Source organism: Salmo salar, chromosome ssa06 (assembly GCF_905237065.1).
Source record: "Salmo salar chromosome ssa06, Ssal_v3.1, whole genome shotgun sequence".
NCBI lineage: Eukaryota > Metazoa > Chordata > Actinopteri > Salmoniformes > Salmonidae > Salmo > Salmo salar.
Window position 1 is genome coordinate 36,685,490 of NC_059447.1, and position 19,441 is coordinate 36,704,930.

A 19,441-nucleotide genomic window follows, 5' to 3' on the forward strand; every position below is an offset into this window, starting at 1 on the left:
CTTACAAGCTCATTTTACTATGACCCCCCCCAAAAAACAGACCAAATCAAAAGAAATGAAAGTTTAATTGACCTGAGCTTCGCCCAATGAGTCTGTGAAACTGCTGCGAGTTGGACCTCTTGATGAGGTCAGCCACGCGGAAGACCAAGCCACTCTCCAACGGATCCCTCTGTAACAATAATTGTAACAGTGAATAAGTAACAGAAGCCTTCTATCAACCATTGCCATATAAGATGTCCTAAACGTGAAACCTTAAAATAATAGCTTGAACGCAGCAGGACGCTACAACATTCGCTGCTAACCAACTAGCTATGCACTTCAGAAGAGGGACGTGCGTTTTACCTGCCAGTTTTCAATCGACCAAATATCTCCATCGTCGCTGGTTGGAGTTCCCAGGGCACCGTATACCTGCGCAAACACTGCAACAATCAAAACCACAAACTTTAAAATGTCCATGTCGGTCAATTTTAGGGAATAGATGATAGGCTGCAGGTGTTTCTTCTGTTTGAAACAAACAGATATCTATTAAGCAAAGCCAAAGTTGTAACGGGCTTTATAGTGTGGTCTCTCTCGTGTGCCTGTCAATCCGTAGCGCTGTGGTCAATATATATTCCATTGTTTTGCTCCGCCCCTCTCTCCATATAGCATCATATGTGCATTTTTATGAGAATAAATATTGTTTTTGACATAGCTTTGTGCGCAACTGGTGAGCAAACTCACGATTGTCTAAAGCCATCTGACCTTTTTCTCATGATGCATGTGTAGTTTTTTTCAACCCATTTGTTTTACATGGTGTGTTCGAATTGTTTACCTCTGGATAAATGATCATCCAATGAGGGCAGAACACTCAGAGGTGAGTACTATTGGGTTAGCACAATAATCAATGACTTATTGAAGAAATATATATTGCAGTTGCAGTTGACTTGGTGAAAAAATGCTAATGGAATCAATGTTGGACAAATCAAACCCTCTCTAATGAATATATGTATTAAAAAAAGTTTCTTAGATCTTAACAGTTCTTATTTGGTAATTTCCCTCTTTCTATCTCTGTGTCAGACAGGGGCGTCATGCAACCCAAAAACCTGAGGGGGCACAAAGTATGTAAGGATGGCTGGTGGGTGGGCCAGAGAAGGGCTATAAATATAAAATCATAAAAGCTAATTTACAAAATAAACCCAGAACGCAATTATGTCATTAATTAGGAATGTATAACATTGCTTTGTTCATTATCAGCAATAATTCCGATATTTGCCAATTTGGAGAATTTAGCATTTTTCAACCATCTGAAACAGCTTTTTTTCTGCAATCTAGAGCCATAAGCGTTATGCTTAATTCTATGTAAAGACAACATGGTTATTTTTCTGCATATTTAATCATACCTCTTGAGCTGTCTGTATCCTACTGACTGGTGTGTTTTTTTTTAAAAGAAACTAAATATGCTACTTTGCATTTCTACTAAAATCTCAGTAAAATATTGAAATGAATGAGTCTTATTCAGTACACTTAGTAATTGCTTGCTTTTCTAGTCTACCAACCTTGCCAGCAGGCATGCCAGCTGAGATAGTTAGACAAGCTACTCTAACTTGATAGCCTGAAATGTCTTCTTGGTAGCTAGTTTTGAGGTTGAGAAATTGGGAACATATCTGGGCTAGCTAAAGCCAACTTCATAAAATAGCTACAGATGTAGGATCTTAATTTGATTACTTGAAAAATTAAAGGAGAGCCGCACATTCTAGGAGCTCAGATGCAATAATTTAATAACCAAATAACCAACGTTTTGACAGACAAGCTGTCTTCACATCGTGTCAAAGGACACACAAAGGTGTCTGGCCTGATATCATTGGTTAATTCTCAGATATAAAAATAACATACCAAAAACATGAATGGATAGCATACGATCATAGATACAATTTGGCTACATAGGCCTAAAAACATTTACAATAGCAAAATCACAATAATCACAAGAATGGCTTCAGATAAAAGTCTACGTTAAGACCGAAGGGAGCAAGTGTATTTAAATTAAAGATCCAGGCAGCCTCACGTTTTAACAATAAATTGTCGAGGTCACCCCCTCTCCTAGGGAGGGTGACATGTTCGATGCCGATATAAAGTATGGATGAAATCGAGTGGTTTGCTTCCAAAAACGTAATTTGATCACCCTGTTGCAGCATAACTTTTCTGCAATGCAGGAAATGTAAAACTTGTAGTGTATTTGAGGTTTAAAAAGGTTTCTGAAGTCTGTCATTTCCACTTTGAAATAACAGACTTGATTTTCCCTTTCGAAAAATGTCTCATCCCTTACAAAAATTGCATTAATTATAATCCACATAATAATTCCTATTTCCTATTGCTGCAGGATTATTTTCCTGCTGTAGCAAACTGCCTCAAATTAACATCCTACATATGTAGGTGTCTAGTAGTATTACAGAGAAACAATAACAACAAATTAAACAAAAACATGTAATGTTCTTGAATTTTTTTCCCAGGACACATCTGAGGGGGCACGTTCCCCTGTGCCCCTTATGGGCATGACACCTCTGGTGGCAGATCTGCATGTAGCATGTAGGCCTACATCTTCCATGTGTTTTATGGCATGTGTCACATAGCAGGCATAGGCTAAGGTCTATGTTAATACACACATACAATACATACATTAAAATACTGGCTGGATATACACCACAAGAAAGAACAAAATAACATGCTACACACATGTTGGTTATATCATCCCTCTAATGACAGATATACCAATTCCAGGCTGAAGTACAGGTGCTATTGGATGTGCGTGACAAGAGCGGTTCAATCAGCACATAGCCATGTGTTTTGCATTCAATATCCCAGCCAGTCACAAAGGTCCCTAATATCCTCATTGTCTTTTTGGACATTGGGGTCAACTCTAGGGATGAATCTGTAAAATTAGATTGCTGCTCTATCCAGCTCAATCCTACCCAGGCCACCGAGGTAGTTTCAATGAAATGGCAGGTCTCACTGAGTAGCCAGTCAATCTCAGGCATGTTGCTGCCTCATGTCTAGAGGTGTGAATATGTGCCAGGAAGATCAGGCTGGCTGGGAAGTTAAGTTAACTTAGCGTCTTTGACAGGATTTACTTTTTTAATATGATTGATAAAAACAAAGAAAGTGTATGTAATAAAATGAATGTATCATTGAAGGAGAACGGTTGATACAGGTGAGAGGTTATATAGAACCTGACAGAATTACATGATAGAAGCTCAAATGTCTGTAATCAAGCTGCTTTGAAAATCAGACCCATTTGAAAATCATTCTCCATTGAAGTCATAAGGGTCAGTATCAATGGACATTGTTGATGTCATCAGGAGATAATTACATATTTCTGGAAGATAAAAAACTGAAATAAATGTTTAGTCTAGTCATCTTTATTTTTTGTTTTACAGTTCGGTTTCAGCCGTATAACTGAAACAACATTTTTGTAACATAGCTGTGTTGTGTTTATCATATCTATCACAGCTCAAGAGATCAGCCAAATTAGATGGAGACATAGCAGCCACGTTGTTTAGTCGTTTTTTCCCCAGCTATCTGACCTTTCAGAACCATAAAACACACAGCATTCTGCCCATCGATGCGCGCACATAATTTTGTGACATTGTCAGGCAACCCATCTACAAAGAGCAATAAATAGCAATAAAGAATGTCAGTCTTCATGTTTTCAACATCTGGCGTCAACTTGAAAGCTTCTTTATTAGTTATTGTAATTAAATCGGAAATTAGCCTGCTAATTTGGATTGTTACGCAACCCTACCCACATCTTATAACTGAGGGTATTCATGAGTAAAAAAGTGTTCCTAGAATTGGACCTCATTGAAAAGTCATCCCACCTGGGCGATACATGTCAGTCATTTCTATTACAGGTACCGAGGAATGCATAGGTTAGATTGACTTCAAGCCACTTAGGATGAGAATTTATGTCAGTTCCTTCTCAACACTTCTGCCTTCAGTCTGGAGTGTCACACTGCCAACTAAAACGCTCCTGAGGGAGAGCATGATTAGTCCCTAGTGTTATCTCTCCTGTTCCACCAATCAAATCAAATCAAATCAAGCGTTTCAGACATGGAATGCAACGCAATGTGCTTTACAGGAAGAAAAAAATGAATAACCTACGGAAATAAAAGCTGAAATATTTACTACACAATAAACGTCAGATAAACAAACTAAAGAATGACACAAACTGAACAACTAAAAAGCACCCTAAGGAAAAGCAAAGCTTAAAGACGTTTTAACATCTCTTTTAAATATGTCCTTAGTTTTGGCCCCCCTCAGGTTCTATGGGAGGCTGTTCCAGAGGCTGGGGGCATAATAACTAAAGGCTGTGTCATGTCCTGACCAGTAAAGGGGTTATTTGTTATATTAGTTTGGTCAGGACGTGGCAGGGGGTATTTGTTTAGAGTGTTTCGGGGTTTGTTGGGCTATGTGTTTTGTAGAGGGGTGTTTGATTAGAGTGTTCTGGGGTTTTGGTTTATGTTCTATGTTAGTTTATTTCTATGTTCTAGTCTAGTCTTTCTAGTTCTATGTTTAGTTTATTTATTTGGCCTTCAATTGGAGGCAGCTGTTCCTCGTTGTCTCTGATTGAAGGTCCTATGTATAGGGGTGTTTTGGTAATGGGAATTGTGGAGCACCGGCCGGGACTGTTTAGTGGCGTTTGTTTTTCCATACGTGTTTCTTTTGGTTTTTCCTTCTTTTATAATAAATAAGAAGGTGAATATACATTTTCCCGCTGCACCTTGGTCTACTTCATACGACACCCGTTACAGGCTGCCTCTCCATGCCTCTTGGTCCTAGGCTTTGGGATAGTTAAAAGGACAGTGCCAGAGGACCTGAGGGACCTACTGGGCACATAACTTAAAAGCATGTCTGACATGTATTGGGATGAACAATCGTGGATTGATTTAAAAACCAATAGAATAATCTTAAAATTAATTATAAAACTCACAGGCAGCCAGTGCAGAGACCTTAAACTGGTGTAATGTGTGCTCTCGACCTGGTCTTGGTCAGTACCCATGCTGCAGCGTTCTGTATGCTTTGCAGTTGACCAATGTTTTTTTTTGGGTAGACCAGACAGGAGAGCATTACAGTAGTCAAGCCTGCTTGTAATAAAAGCATGGATGATTCTCTCTGTATCAGCCTGAGAGAGAAACGGCCGCACCTTGGCAATGTTCCTTATGTGGTTAAAAAGCTATTTTGGTCACATTCCTAATGTGTGATTTGATATTTTGTTCAGAATCTAAAATAAAACCTAGGTTTTTTACCTTTCGTTTTAACTTTACTGACCTTGAATTAAAATGTGCAACTAGATTCTCTTTCTGTGCTTTGGCTCCAACAATAAGCACCCCAGCTGGAGGAAGTTGTGAGCCATCTAAGTATTTCAATCACTAACACAGTCTAATGACTTATCTGTGGAGCTAAAACCCTCTGGTGACACAGAAATGTAAAGTTGTATATCGTCTGTGTAGCAGTGAAAATCAATGCTTTGCTTTCTGATAACGCTGCCAAGGGGTAACATATATAAACTGAACAGTACCGGACCCAAAATCGAACTTTGTGGAACGCCACATGTGATTTGTATTTTATGTTTTATGAGTTATGTTCACCAAGGGTGACAAAAATGTCTCGACCGGTTAAATCAGTCCGAAACCAATTTATAACTGGACCAATGGCTTTCACATAACTCTCCTGGTCAATGTCAATAATACAGTTAAACGGTCCACCATCAACTATCAAGGTATTCATTTTATGTTAATAAAACATTCAATTTGATTGGTAATCATCTTTGTTTGTGCTTTTAGCATAACTCTCCCAGATGCCAACATTTCATCAAGGCACACATCTACAGAAAGGAACATTTAGTTGAGCTAAGACATTTCTCTCTGACACTTTGTGGTGATTGAAAGTAGTCAGACATCTCTGGCCATGTTTAGGCGTGGAGTGATGAGGGAAGGGTCAGAGGATGCAGAGAGATGAGATGAGTTAGACCAGACTAGACCAAGGCTGATTGAGGATGTGATCTAAGGAGGGTCCTCAGATGATCTGAGTGTCCTGATGAGAAACACTGTCACCACTCTCCAAACGGACAGGGCATAAATTAGCCTGCTACTGTCCATATGAATTCTAGACAAAAAGAAACGACAATACCATCATGTCACTGCTCATAACCGCCTCCACAGAAATGTGTCTACAAATATTCTGTAATTCCTTGTCTAGCAAGGGTAATACTGGTGCTATCTGGAGGCGAAAGAAACGCACACCTGTTTAGGTGATGGCTGGCAGAGCAGAACACTTGAAAAAGAAAAGGAGAGCCGCACACTCTAGACGCAATCATTTAATAACCTAATAACCACCGTTTCCACAGACAAGCTGTCTTCTTCCGGGTATAGTCCTGGTGCTACATCATATTTATGCACATACAGTACCAGTCCAAAAAGTTTGGACACGCCTACTCATTCAAGGGTTAGGCTTTATTTTTAATGTAAAATAATATTGAAGACATCAAAACTATGCAATAACAAATATGGAATCATGTAGTACGAGAGCTTACTCCAATGAGTACGTCATTAATATGACTGGGCATTTCCCTCAATGATGGATTGACTCAATCATTTGCCTGAGAGACCAGCATGTGTCTTTGAGGCATGTTTCCTCTAAAGTCCTCGACTGATTGGAAAGCAGTTAAACTCAAATCAAGCATCAGTCAGTTAGTTGGTGTGTTGCCGTATGGTACACACTCGCTCTCCACTGCAACGTGTGTGTGTCACAGATGGGCTAGATCTCACTACCTGCCAGACTGAGCTGTGAGGTACACAGAGCGAGTCACTGAGAGGCACCCGCCTTAATCTCCTCTCCACACCACTAGCTACTGTGTGGTAAACTACTGACGCACTGTGGGCTTTATAATCAAGTCAACCCCTTTTCACTAAACTATAACTGTCACATTGGAAGATAAGCAGTGTTAAATCACACATGGGATGGCAAGCCACTGTATTGAGTCAATGAATGAGTTGTGTATTCAATGCTCAGCAGGATCTTGCTATTTAGTCCAACCTTCTGTTTATTATATGAAGATATCAGGGTAACACATACTGTGGTGCCATTTAAATTAAAGTAATAACGATATAACTATGTTATTTTATAGATCATTTATAAATCAGCAATAAACTTTTACTCCTTCTTCAGGGAAAAGATAACCTTGTAAATAGATTAATCCCTGAGGCATTTCCAAGCTCCTAACTGCTTTCCATATGCTTCAATTTGGCAAACAAATATTATTTCCCAAGGGCAAAGACTGTGAACACCGGGTCTGAAATTATTGACACCCTTGATAAAGATGAGCAGTAATGACTGTATAAAATAAATAATTCAAATACTGAGCTATATTGTATGCTCAAAAAAAGTGGGAAATTATATAATATAGTAATACAATTGCTAAAAAAAATTAGATTTTGCTTAACAAGTAACACCTTTTTTCTCAAAAAGGTAGGGGTCCAAATTATTGACACCCCTAACGATTCGTAAAAATAAAGTAATCAAAAGTTTAGTATTTGGTCCCATATTCCTAGCAAACAATGAATACATCAAGCTTGTGACTCTACAAACTTGTTGGATGCATTTGCAGTTTGTTTTGGTTGTGTTTCAGATTATTTTGTGGCCAATAGAAATGAATGGTAATTAATGTATTGTGTCAGAAAATCCTGAGTGACTACTGGTTTTATTGGTTTATTAGAATCCCCATTAGCTTTTGCTGAAGCAGCAGCTACTCTTCCTGGGGTCCACACAAAAACATAGAACACGACAAGGAACAAATCACTGATACACTGATAGACAAGAACGGTCACACAAATGTAAAATACAACGATATACAAACAATACAACTAAAGAATGTGTGTTGTTTTTTTATTTTACCTTTATTTAACTAGGCAAGTCAGTTAAGAACAAATTGTTATTTACAATGACGGCCTACACCGGCCAAACCCGAACAACACTGGGCCAATTGTGCGCCTCCAAATGGGGCTCCCAATCAAGTCCGGTTGTGATACAGCATGGAATCTAACCACACTGCCTGTAGTGACGCCTCTAGCACTGAAACACAGTGCCTTAGACTGTGTTAGAGTGTGTCAGTGTGCGTCATTTCACAGTCCCTATTGTGACATGAGATGTTGTTTTATAAAACATTTTTAGGTCATTTTGATGTTTGCTTGACTAATTGGAGATAGAAGGAAGTTCCATGCGATCATGGCTCTGTATAATACTGTGACGAGTCCCCTGTCTTGTGGGGTACGTTTGGGTGTCTGAGCTGTATGTTATTTGATTATGCAGACAATCTGTAATATTTCTCATAAAACCTACAAGAGAATACTTTAATCTCTCTTTAACCCTCAACAAGGAAAGATTGGCATGCATGTTGTTGATGTTATGCAGTTACTGTGCATTCGGAAAGTATTCAGACCCCTTTTCCACATTTTGTTAAGTTATAGCCTCATTCTAAAATTGATTTAACAAAATCCTTATCAATCTGCACACAATACCCCATAATGACAAAGCGAAAACAGGTTTTTAGAAATTGTTGAAATAAAAAACAGAAACACCTTATTTACATAAGTATTCAGACCCTTTGCTATGAGACACGAAATTGGGCTCAGGTGCATCCTGTTCCCATTGATCATCCTTGAGATGTTTCGACAACTTGATTGGAGTCCACCTGTGGTAAATTCAATTGATTGGACATGATTTGGTACCACAGTTAACAGTGCATGTCTGAGCAAAACCAAGCCATGAGTTCGAAGGAATTGTCCAAGGAGCTCCAAGACAGGATTGTGCCGAGGCACAGATCTGGGGAAGGGTACCAAAACATTTCTGCAGCATTGAAGGTCCCTAAGAACACAGTGGCCTCCATCATTCTTAAATGGAAGAAGTTTGGAACCTCCAAGACTCTTCTCAGAGCTGGCCACCTGGCCAAACTGAGCAAACGGGGGAAAAGGGCCTTGGTCAGGGAGGTGACCTACAACCCGATGGTCATTCTGACAGAGCTCCAGAGTTCGTCTGTGGAGATCGGGGAAGCTTCCAGAAGGTCAACCATCTCTGCAGCACTTCACCAATCAGGCTTTTATGGTAGAGTGGCCAGGGGGAAGCCACTCCTCAGTAAAAGGCACATGACAGCCCGCTTGGAGTTTTCCAAAAAGCACCTAAAAGATTCTCAGACCATGAGAAACAAGATTCTCTGGTCTGATGAAACCAAGATTGAACTTTTTGGCCTGAATGCCAAGCGTCACGTCTGGAGGAAACCTAGCACCATCTCTACGGTGAAGCATGGTGGTGGCAGCATCATGCTGTGGGATGTTTTTCAGCAGCAGGGACTGAGAGACTAGTCAGGTTTGAGGGAAAGATGAATGGAGCAAAGCACAGAGAGATCCTTGATGAAAACCTGCTCTAGAGCACTCAGGACCTCAGACTGGGGCGAAGATTCACCTTCAAACAGGATAACGACCCTAAGCACACAGCCAAGACAATGCAGGAGTGGCTTCAGGACAAGTCTCTGAATGTCCTTGAGTGGCCTAGCCAGAGCCCGGACTTGAACCAGATCGAACATCTCTGGAGAGACCTGAAAATAGCTGTGCAGCGACATTCCCCATCCAACCTGACAGAGCTTGAGAGGATCTGCAGAGAAGAATGGGAGAAACACCCCAAATACAGGTGTGCCAAGCTTGTAGTGTCATACCCAAGAAGAATCGAGGCTGTAATTGCTGCCAAAAGGTGCTTCAACAAAGTACTGAGTAAAGGGTCTGAATACTTATGTACATGTGATATTTCAGTTTTGTATTTTTTATAAATGAGAAAAAAATTCTAAAAACCTGTTTTTGCTTTGTCATTATGGGGTACTGTATGTAGATCGATGAGAAAAAAACAATTGAATCAATTTTAGAAAAAGTCTGTAACGTAACAAAATGTGGAAAAAGTCAAGGTGTCTGAATACTTTCCGAATGCACGGTAAGGGCAAGGCGTGCTGCTGTTATTAAACAGCTGCAGATTTGCTAGGTTTTTCTATGCTTCATTTGACCATATTACCGGACAGTAATCAAGATGGGACATACCCCTCCCCATCTTCACAAAAACGTAGTCAATATGATAATTGACCATCCAATGATAATTCAAATCAAAGTTTATTTGTCACGTGCGCTGAATCCAACAGGTGAAATGCTTACTTACAGGCTCTAACCAATAGTGCAAAAAAGGTATTAGGTGAACAATAGGTAGGTAAAGAAATAAAACAACAGTAAAAAGACAGGCTATATACAGTAGCGAGGCTACATACAGACACCGGTTAGTCAGGCTGATTGAGGTAGTATGTACATGTAGACCATCCAATGTTATACCTACAAGTTTAGTCCCTCTGTAACTCTCTCCCTCATCATTATTTACGATTCATTAAGGATTATCCGCAATCGAGGTAGCACCCACATGAATGTAGAAGTGTTTAGAAACATATTCTATTCTTATTTACAATAAAAGTGATTCCAAAAAGACACAATACATTATTTACCATTCATTTCTATTGGGCACAAAATGATCTGAAACACAACTTAAACGAACTGCAAATGCATCCAAAAAGTTTGTAGTAACAAGCTTGATGTAGTCATTGTGTGCTACGAACATGGGACCAAATACAAAACTTTTGACTATTTTATTTATAAGAATCTTTAGGGGTGTCAATAATTTTGACCACTACCTTTTTGAGAGGAAAAAAAATATTACTTGTTAAACAACATCTCTTTCTCTGAGGAATTGTATTATTAGTATAAAATAATAATTTCCTCATTTTTTCCCCCGCATACAATATAGCTCAGTTTTTTAATTCTTTAGTTTATAAAGTCAATATTGCTTATCTTTGTCAATCTTTATCAATAACTTTGAACCCCACTGTAAATGTTTTTCTCAGGTTATTCTTAAACAAACAGAATAAATTGTGCTTTATTGGTGTACAAGTATCTTCTAAATTATTTACAGTGATATATTAAAATCCAGTGGCATGTCTGTGATTTTTCCTCCTAAAAATCATAGACTGTTCTCTCTGCTACTGCACGGCAAGCGGTACCAGAGCGCCAAGTCTAGGTCCAAAAGGCTCCTTAATAGCTTCTATTCCCAAGCCATAAGCCCTCCTGAACAGTTAATCAAATACCCGGACTATTTGCATTGACCCCCTTTTTTACCCTGCTTCTACTTGCTGTTTATTATCTATGCATAGTCACTTTACCCCTATCTACATGTACATATTACCTCAATTAACCTGTACCCCCGCACATTGACTTGGTACCGGGAACCCCTATATATAGCCTCGTTATTGTTATTTTATTGTGTTACGTTTTTGAATATTTTCTTATTTTTTTAAAAACTCTGCATTGCTGGTTAAGGGCTTGTAAGTAAGCATTTCACGGTAAGGTCTACACTTGTTGTATTCGGTGCATGTGACAAATACAATTTGATTTGAACCCGAGTCGTATTGAAAATTAATAATAGTAAGATTTCATAATGCATTATTTGTGGGGGGTTTTTTGGGGGGGGGGACCAAAATGCATTATTTGTGTTTTATAATATATTCTTGTTCAAGTTGATATGACAAATCTATTTGAACACACACATTACTGGAAGGCTAACTCCTGAATAGGTAACCAAAAGTAAAGTCAGAATTTTGGGCAGTAGCCAGTGCGGTCAATCTCCCCTTGTCATTCAGACATTAACAAAGCAGCAGCAACAACACGTGGCAACACTTCAATAAGCATAAACAAAGCCAAAAGCAAAACATGAAACTAGTTATATCATCTCACTTATATCATCTGACTGTTGTGAATGTCGAGCGGTATTTTCATGGTTTTTAAAATGAAAGGAAAGTAGAACCAATACTATGTCAGTAGCCCTATGAGATGCCATCCTTACACTGAATGTGAACCTAAGATAAGCGATATATCCTGATCGTTGGAAGCACCATTGGGGAAGCATGGAAGCTGCTCACGACTGTTGGTCACTGGTAACATCAGTGCTGCTCTAGCTGCTGCTGCTACCACTACTGTTGTCATCTTCACTCTCCTCTCTGATGTCATCCATGATGAGGTCGTACAGGTTCTCCAGGCTTCCTTGGCTCAGGCAGGTGTTGACGGTGGAGCCGGAGCTGATGTGGATGGAGCTGGGATTGACCACGCGAGGCTTCCTGTTCCTCTGGCGACTGCGGGGGTGGACACACTCTGTCCCAGCAACATGGGGCTCTGGAATGGAAGTACAAGGCCAGTTAGTTGGCTGGAGCCAGCAGCCAGACAGACATGTAAAAGGACGCCATCTGGTGGTGCTTGTTTGTAGTAACACACTCTACAAACCACAGTACATTGCACTGTACAGCAATCCTGTGTGTGTGTGTGTGTGTGTGTGTATGTGTGTGCGCAGTTTAACCTTGTCTGTTGTAACAGTCCTCAGCGAGGCAGCTGTGTGGGATAGGTTTTCTGGGTCCACCTACTCCTACCCCTCCCTTGCGTGGAGGGAGAATCTCTGTTGGGATTACCAGAGTTCGGCAGGAGTAGCAGGGAGAGCCCAAATCCATCCTCCCAAAGCCCCTGATGGACAAATCAAACCAAGTGCATAGAGATTAAATAACCTGTATCATTTCTCATAATCACACATGTACAGGACAGCTCCAGCGTTTACCTGAAGGAGCGTGTGCATTTGGTGCAGCAGAACTCTCCAATACCCCACATTTTGTCTAAAGGGACAGGGTCATATTTCTTCTTGCACAGGTGACAGCGAGATACCTAGGAGAGATGACAGTCAGCGGAGGCCCCAGTTAGTAGATGAACTGGCCATGTGAAATACACATCCTAAGACAAAGTAACAAGGTAACAGGAACACCGTTACAGACACAGGCAGGGAGAAATACGTTTGAACTATTGTGCATGGGTTTTGCATGCATATCAAACAGAGTGTACCAATGTGTGAAGACCACGGTGGATACCAGGTGGGTATGTATGAAAGAGCATTACCCTCTTCCTCTGGGGTACCCGACGCCACCAGTCCTTGTCACAGGTCTGGCAGGCAAACTGGTGCAGGACAGAGGGGGTGATATGGCGCTGGGCATTATCAAACATTCTCTTGTTCTTCTCAGTGAGAGGCAGGACCCGCAGACGCTCTCCCAGCTCCTGAAGACGCAACACACACGAGCCACACACATAAAGGCAGGGACGCACTCATGCGCACACACACCTTTCACTTAGCCATCCACTTAACCCTTAATCTCTTTCCCCACCAGTAAAGTCGGGTAAAAAGCCTGTTGATGACTGACCTTGATATCGTTATCGTGTTCAGGCTGTCTGCTACCTCGGGGCTGTAGGGAAGACAAATGTAAGTCATAGAATATGAAATAGTCAAGGCAACCAATTTACCAACCTGATCATCAGATTGGATATAGGACCAATGTAATATGATAGGAGTTTTATTCCCTCTTTCAGCCCTTGAACAGTGTTGTTATAATAGCTCACAAATCTATTCCCAATGTGTTATTAACCATTACCAATATGGTTATGGAATATGGAACTTCAAAATCAACAGAGGTTTTTGCATTATGCTGAAATCCAGATGTCTTCTGATGAACATTGACTCTTTAACCTAACGAAAGAGGGACTAACTAACACTGTGACTGCGTTGTACCTGCTGTGCAGGAGGGACCTGAGGTTCCCTGTCCTCAGCTGTGAGTCTCTGCACCACATTCTGAAAGAGAGATAGAGAGGTGGGTCAAGGGTCAGGGTACAACTGAACTATCATGTTTATGAGCACAAAGACCACATGTTCAAAGAAATACAGACCAGCCTGGATACACCCCTAAGCCAAAGAGACACACACAATGCGACAGAGAATAGTATGGAATGTATTAATGTAACCTTGACAGCCTGATCCGTCTGTAAGCATTTTCTGTCCTCATCATCCAGCTCTGCACGGCAAGAGTAGAGAAAGAGGAAGAATCAGAGATTAGATTGTCAACATGGCCAACCCTTTAACGCAAATAAAAAAGGTATGGTTGTTAAACCACCAAAGACCATGTCTGAATAGAGAGGTTAAAGAGGAAATCAGCAGCTGAAACAATAACAAAGAGTCTACCCCGCCCCTGTTTCTGTAAAAAATGTAGAGATGGGGCTGGAGAAATGTAGCCACTTTTAAATGTATACACAGAGCTGTGGATGCAAGGACTGACCATCCATGATATAAAAATGATAGTTTTAACCGTGTTTTGACGCTATATAGTGTTTGTTTACATTTACTTTGTTCACAAACAATGGAGTAAAACTAGCTTATATTTTGGGTTCTGAGGGGGTACAAGAATCAATGAATACATATCATAAATGCATAAGTCCAACAAATGGATGTAGCATCTGCAGATTGCCACTTTAAGGGATAGTTTCCAGGACAGATGAATCTTAGTTCTGACTAAGGGGCACATTTAATGGACAATAACCATTGAACAAGCTTTTTAGTACCGGACCCATTGTCTTGGAAAACACTCCATAGGGTTTCCTATGGTGGTATGACTGGGGTTTGCATTTACTGTAAACCATTTCTTTACCGTTGCCTTTCTTCAGTATAACTGCCCAGGTGACCATTTGGTGGTTGTTGGCATAGCGTCTCATCAGTAAGGTTGCCTTTTCCACCGCTATCTTTCCATGGAATGTCTCCCTGAACCGCCTGACACTTTTCTCCAGCTGAGTTAACAGACAAATAAAAAAGGACAATAAGAATCTAAAAAAAACAAAAACAGACTGGTCTCAATCATGTTGTAAATAAAATAGAAGATCGGGCACATTCAACAGGAAGATCGACAGAACATTGCAGCAAATGCAGCCTAAGGGCATGGTTTATTCAAAAACAGATCACAACACAACGCACAATGAAACACACTGCTCTTGACTGTCCTCGCTAACAACATAGGCCTACTTACAAAGTGTAATAACGCCATAGTGTTTGATGACGTTATTTAGGTTTAGGCTAAACGTATGAGAAATGTAATAAAAAACATAATTGTTATCCAACGTTAAAAGTTTCACATCGACCAAAACACAAATTGAACTTTGGATCCGTAGGACTACAATACAAACAAGAAAGGCGCATTCAAATTGACCATATAAAACAGTGTTATTGGCCAAATGAAAACTAAGTTTACCGTAGCCTACCTCAAATTCATCTTGCAGACAGCTCATTTTATTGTCGTCTAGGCCTTTTCTATCCTTGTATATGTCGTTCTATGGTAACATATGTTGCAACAATCGATCTATTTCCTTGTAGCGCTGTAGTTGCAGTGTGTTGACTAACGTTAACAACTTTCACTTTGATACAATGCAGCGTTCAAAACCACTGGGAACTTTGAATAATACGATGTCAGGTCATTACGTCAGGGATCATTAGGGCGAAAAGTCGGAGCTCGCGAAAGAGGCCCGAGTTCCCGAGTTGATATTCCGAGTTGGATGACCGTTCAAATCAAATTTTCCCAGCCGGACCTCGTTTTTTTTGTGCGAGTTCCCATTTGTTTTGAACGCGCTCAAGTCGGATTTCGGGGTTCCCAGTTCCGAGTTGTTTTGAACGTATCATTAGACTGGTCATACGTACCACGCGTCCACAGACGCCCACGCACGCCACACACAGTAAAAACCAACACACACCAACCAATGAGCACACTACCAGCTCCCGCTACTTCTTCTTCTTCTTATTATTTGGTATCATGGCGTTTGCACATTTTGTTTGTGCATTTCGCCACCTACTGTGCGGTAGTGTATGTTCAATCACGTTAAACAAAAATAAAAACGGGTAAAAAAAAATATATATAAAAAATAACATATATATTCACAATATATACACAAAAATAACATATATATACACACACACATTCACCACCAATCAACCCTACAACTATATAGCACTATTTCATTTCATTTTAAAAAAAAAATCTCATATAGCCAGCTGCCAGCTACACTCATTAAAAAACCCACAACCCCATTCCACTACTTTGACCCTATCTGCTCCTACACCATGCCAACGGCCTGGGAGGACGGGACAACCCCACTCAACACACCCTGTAACTCTTCTGAATTCAAATCTCATATAACCAAATACTTCTCTGAGGCAGCCACCACAACATCTATTTTCTGTGATTTACATTTCATTTCTGCGGTACAGTTGATAACCATTGCTGTGAACGCTAAGAAGGCAGCCTCAAAGAAGCTCAAAACACTATGGCCTCTCCCTCTGTGCTGACACAGATCTACTACTCACTGGGATCCTCTCAGGATTCCTCACCTTTGACCCATCCGCCTCTGCTTTCTTCACTGCCTCAGCATACAACACCTTCTGCACTAGTCTCTGACCACCTCAACCTGCCTCTCTCGTACCGGACACTTCCGATCCCCAGCAACATGGGCACCACTACAGTTGACACACACAACTTTACCAAAACTACACAATCCTCTGTCCAATGCCTTCCTGCACACTTCTCACATCTTGGAATCTCCCTCCTACACACTGCTGTGACATGACCATAAACATTGTACCTGAAACAGCGCAGCGGATTTGCCACAAAAGCTCAAACAGGATAACTGATATATCCTAACATGACCACGTCGGGTATAGACTCTGACTCAAAACTCAAAAGGACTGACAGTGACTCCTCTGTTTCACCACGCTCCCCACCAGGTCTGTGTCGCACCAAACGGCGGGCTTCACAAACAGCAGGAATCTTCAACTTCAATTGCCCCACCGCCACACTTAACGCTATCTCAGAAATCACTCCTTTCAATGGTGCCCTGTTCTGAAGAGCAAAGCACGAAACAGATCTTGACCCAAGTTGCGTGACACGGAGCGCCTGCTCCCTCTGGTCAGAAGAAACATAAACAAAAAGAAAAAGTCCACTTCAGGTTACCTTCACGGATTCTACTGCACCCAACTCCTTTCCCACCCATCCTGAAACCACAAATGGATCTGCCAAATGGCAAGGGTCCACTTTCTCCAAAAATGTCACTCCTATTTAACTACAGTAGATTATTTTTATCATGTTCAACAATGTCAAGCTCTTCACCACACCTTCCACCTCACTTAACTCACTCTCATTCACTTAAATTTCTCCTCTAGAACTCAGTCTGGCTCATGGCTCACTCTGTTTGACACCAATCATCTTCAACACCCCATCATTTTTATTGCCTTCCTCAGATTCAAATCCAACTTCTGCTTTCCTCATTCTCTTCAACCACCTCTTCCTCTTTTTCCACCTCCATTCCTCCTCAGAAATCCACATTTCTGTGTCCCTGTCCCAATATTCCTGTTCTTGTTCCATGATTCCTCTTCAGAACCCCTTTCAAGTGAACTGTTCCAACCAGCCCCCTCTGCTTCTTCTTCTTTGGGATTGGATTGGCGGATCGCATCCAACTTTTAAGGTGCATACACCACCACCTACTGTACTGGAGTGTAAGGCCAGTCACAGCCTACCAAAATGTCATTATCTTCATTAGTCCTGTTCGTCTAAGAAAGTGAAATATCACTTCCCTCCCATTTACTCCCCCCACTACACTACACCACCCAAACTCCAACCCCGTCCAGCCTCTCTAACAGTTTCACACTCTCTCCCTATCTACATTACCAGTCAAAAGTTTAGACAAACCTACTCAGTCAAGGGTTTTTCTTTATTTTTTTTACTATTTTCTACATTGTAGAATAATAGTGGAGACATCAAAACTATTAAATAACACACATGGAATCATGTAGTAACCAAAACAGTGTTAAACAAATCAAAATATATTTTATATTCTTCAAAGTAGCCACCCTTTGCCTTGATGACAGCTTTGCACACTTGGCATTCTCTCAACCAGCTTCATGATGTAGTCAACTGGAATGCATTTTAATTAAAAGGTGTGCCTTGTTAAAAGTTCATTTGTAAAATGTCTTTCCTTCTTAATGTGTTTGAGCCAATCAGTTGTGTTTTGCAAGATAAGGGTGGTATACTATTTGGTAAAACACCAAGTCCATACTATGGCAAGAACAACTCAAATAAGCAAAGAGAAATGACAGTTCATCATTACTTTAAGACATGAATGTCAGTCAATCTGGAAAAGTTTCTTCAAGTGCAGTTGCAAAAACCGTCAAGCGCTATGATGAAACTGGCTCTCATGTGGACCGCCACAGGAAAGGAAGACCCAGAGTTACCTCTGCTGTAGAGGATAAGTTCATTAGAGTTACCAGCCTCAGAAATTGCAGCCAAAATAAATGCTTCACAGAGTTCAAGTAACAGACACATCTCAACATCAACTGTTCAGAGGAAACGGCATGAATCAGACCTTCATGGTTGATTTGCTGCAAAGAAACCACTACTAAAGGACACCAATAATAAGAAGAGACTTGCTTGGGCCAAGAAACACGAGCAATGGACATTAGACCAGTGGAAATCTGTCCTTTGGTCTGATGAGCCCAAATGTGAGATTTTTGGTTACAACCGCCGTGTCTTTCTGAGATGCAGAGTAGGTGAACGGATGATCTCTGCATGTGTGGTTTCCATCGTGAACCATGGAGGAGGTGGCGTGATGGTGTGGGGGTGCTTTGCTGGTGACACTGTCTGTGATTTATTTAGAATTTAACACTTTTTTGGTTACTACATGATTCCATAAGTGTTATTTCATAGTTTTGATGTCTATTATTCTACAATGTAAGAAAAACCCTGGAATGAGTAGGTGTGTCCAAACTTTTGACTGGTACTGTACGTCATACAGTTCACAAAATATCAACACATGATCCACTGTTTCGTCCACTAAACACTCATCACACAGCCCTGTTTCATGTCTCCCTATCATCCACAACGTGGCATTCAAACCTGTGTGCCCAAACCGTAGTCTACTCTACACAGCTTCCTTTCTCCTACATCCCATACTCCCCACTTCTTTATTTACTGACCGGTGCACGTAAACCATTTTCCTCCCCTTAAAACTAGCATCCCACTGCCTTTGCCAAAGATCGAACGCTTTTGCCTGGATCAAGGACTTGACTTCCCTATGGCCTAGCGGGACCTGAATATCTACCCCTCTCTCTCCTCACAGCACTCTTAGCCACCACATCGGCCTTCTCATTACCCTCCACACCCACATGGGCGGGAACCCAGCTAAAGCTCACCACCACTCCCATCCTCTCCAATCCCATTAACAGCACCATCATCTCCACTAAACAAGTCTAACCTATCCGACCTGCCCATCTTCACACTGCCCAACACTGCAGCCGAATCAGAGCAGATCACCACTCTGAGTGGTTTCACCTCCTCCACCCATCTCAAACCTATAATCATGGTCATCAACTTGGCCGCATACACTGATACATAATCAGTTAACCGCTCACATACACTAACATTGAAATCTGGGATATA

The 19,441-nt window shown here is 40.9% G+C and overlaps 1 protein-coding gene across 1 annotated transcript; it reads right to left on the reverse strand.

The window, feature by feature from the left end:
- Positions 1-10,162: 10,162 nt before the first annotated feature.
- On the reverse strand, positions 10,163-15,501 carry LOC106607198 (shiftless antiviral inhibitor of ribosomal frameshifting protein homolog). Its single transcript, XM_014203906.2, has 9 exons — positions 15,222-15,501; positions 14,618-14,753; positions 13,938-13,987; positions 13,708-13,767; positions 13,343-13,384; positions 13,044-13,199; positions 12,712-12,815; positions 12,460-12,620; positions 10,163-12,278 (listed from the first exon to the last, which is right to left on the reverse strand). Exons 1-9 carry the CDS (start codon positions 15,246-15,248, stop codon positions 12,061-12,063), a joined length of 954 nt encoding a protein of 317 aa, XP_014059381.1. The 5' UTR covers positions 15,249-15,501; the 3' UTR covers positions 10,163-12,060.
- Between the last annotated feature and the right edge of the window lie 3,940 nt (positions 15,502-19,441).

Bases quoted from the DNA above. Each gene is read 5' to 3' on its own strand.
- LOC106607198 (XM_014203906.2), bottom strand. From the start codon at position 15,248: ATGAGCTGTCTGCAAGATGAATTTGAG. The intron at 13,988-14,617 runs GTAAAGAAATGG...CTTGCCGTGCAG, and splicing joins TATACTGAAGAAAGGCAACG to AGCTGGATGATGAGGACAGA. The intron at 12,816-13,043 runs GTAATGCTCTTT...CATCTCTCCTAG, and splicing joins GGGTACCCCAGAGGAAGAGG to GTATCTCGCTGTCACCTGTG.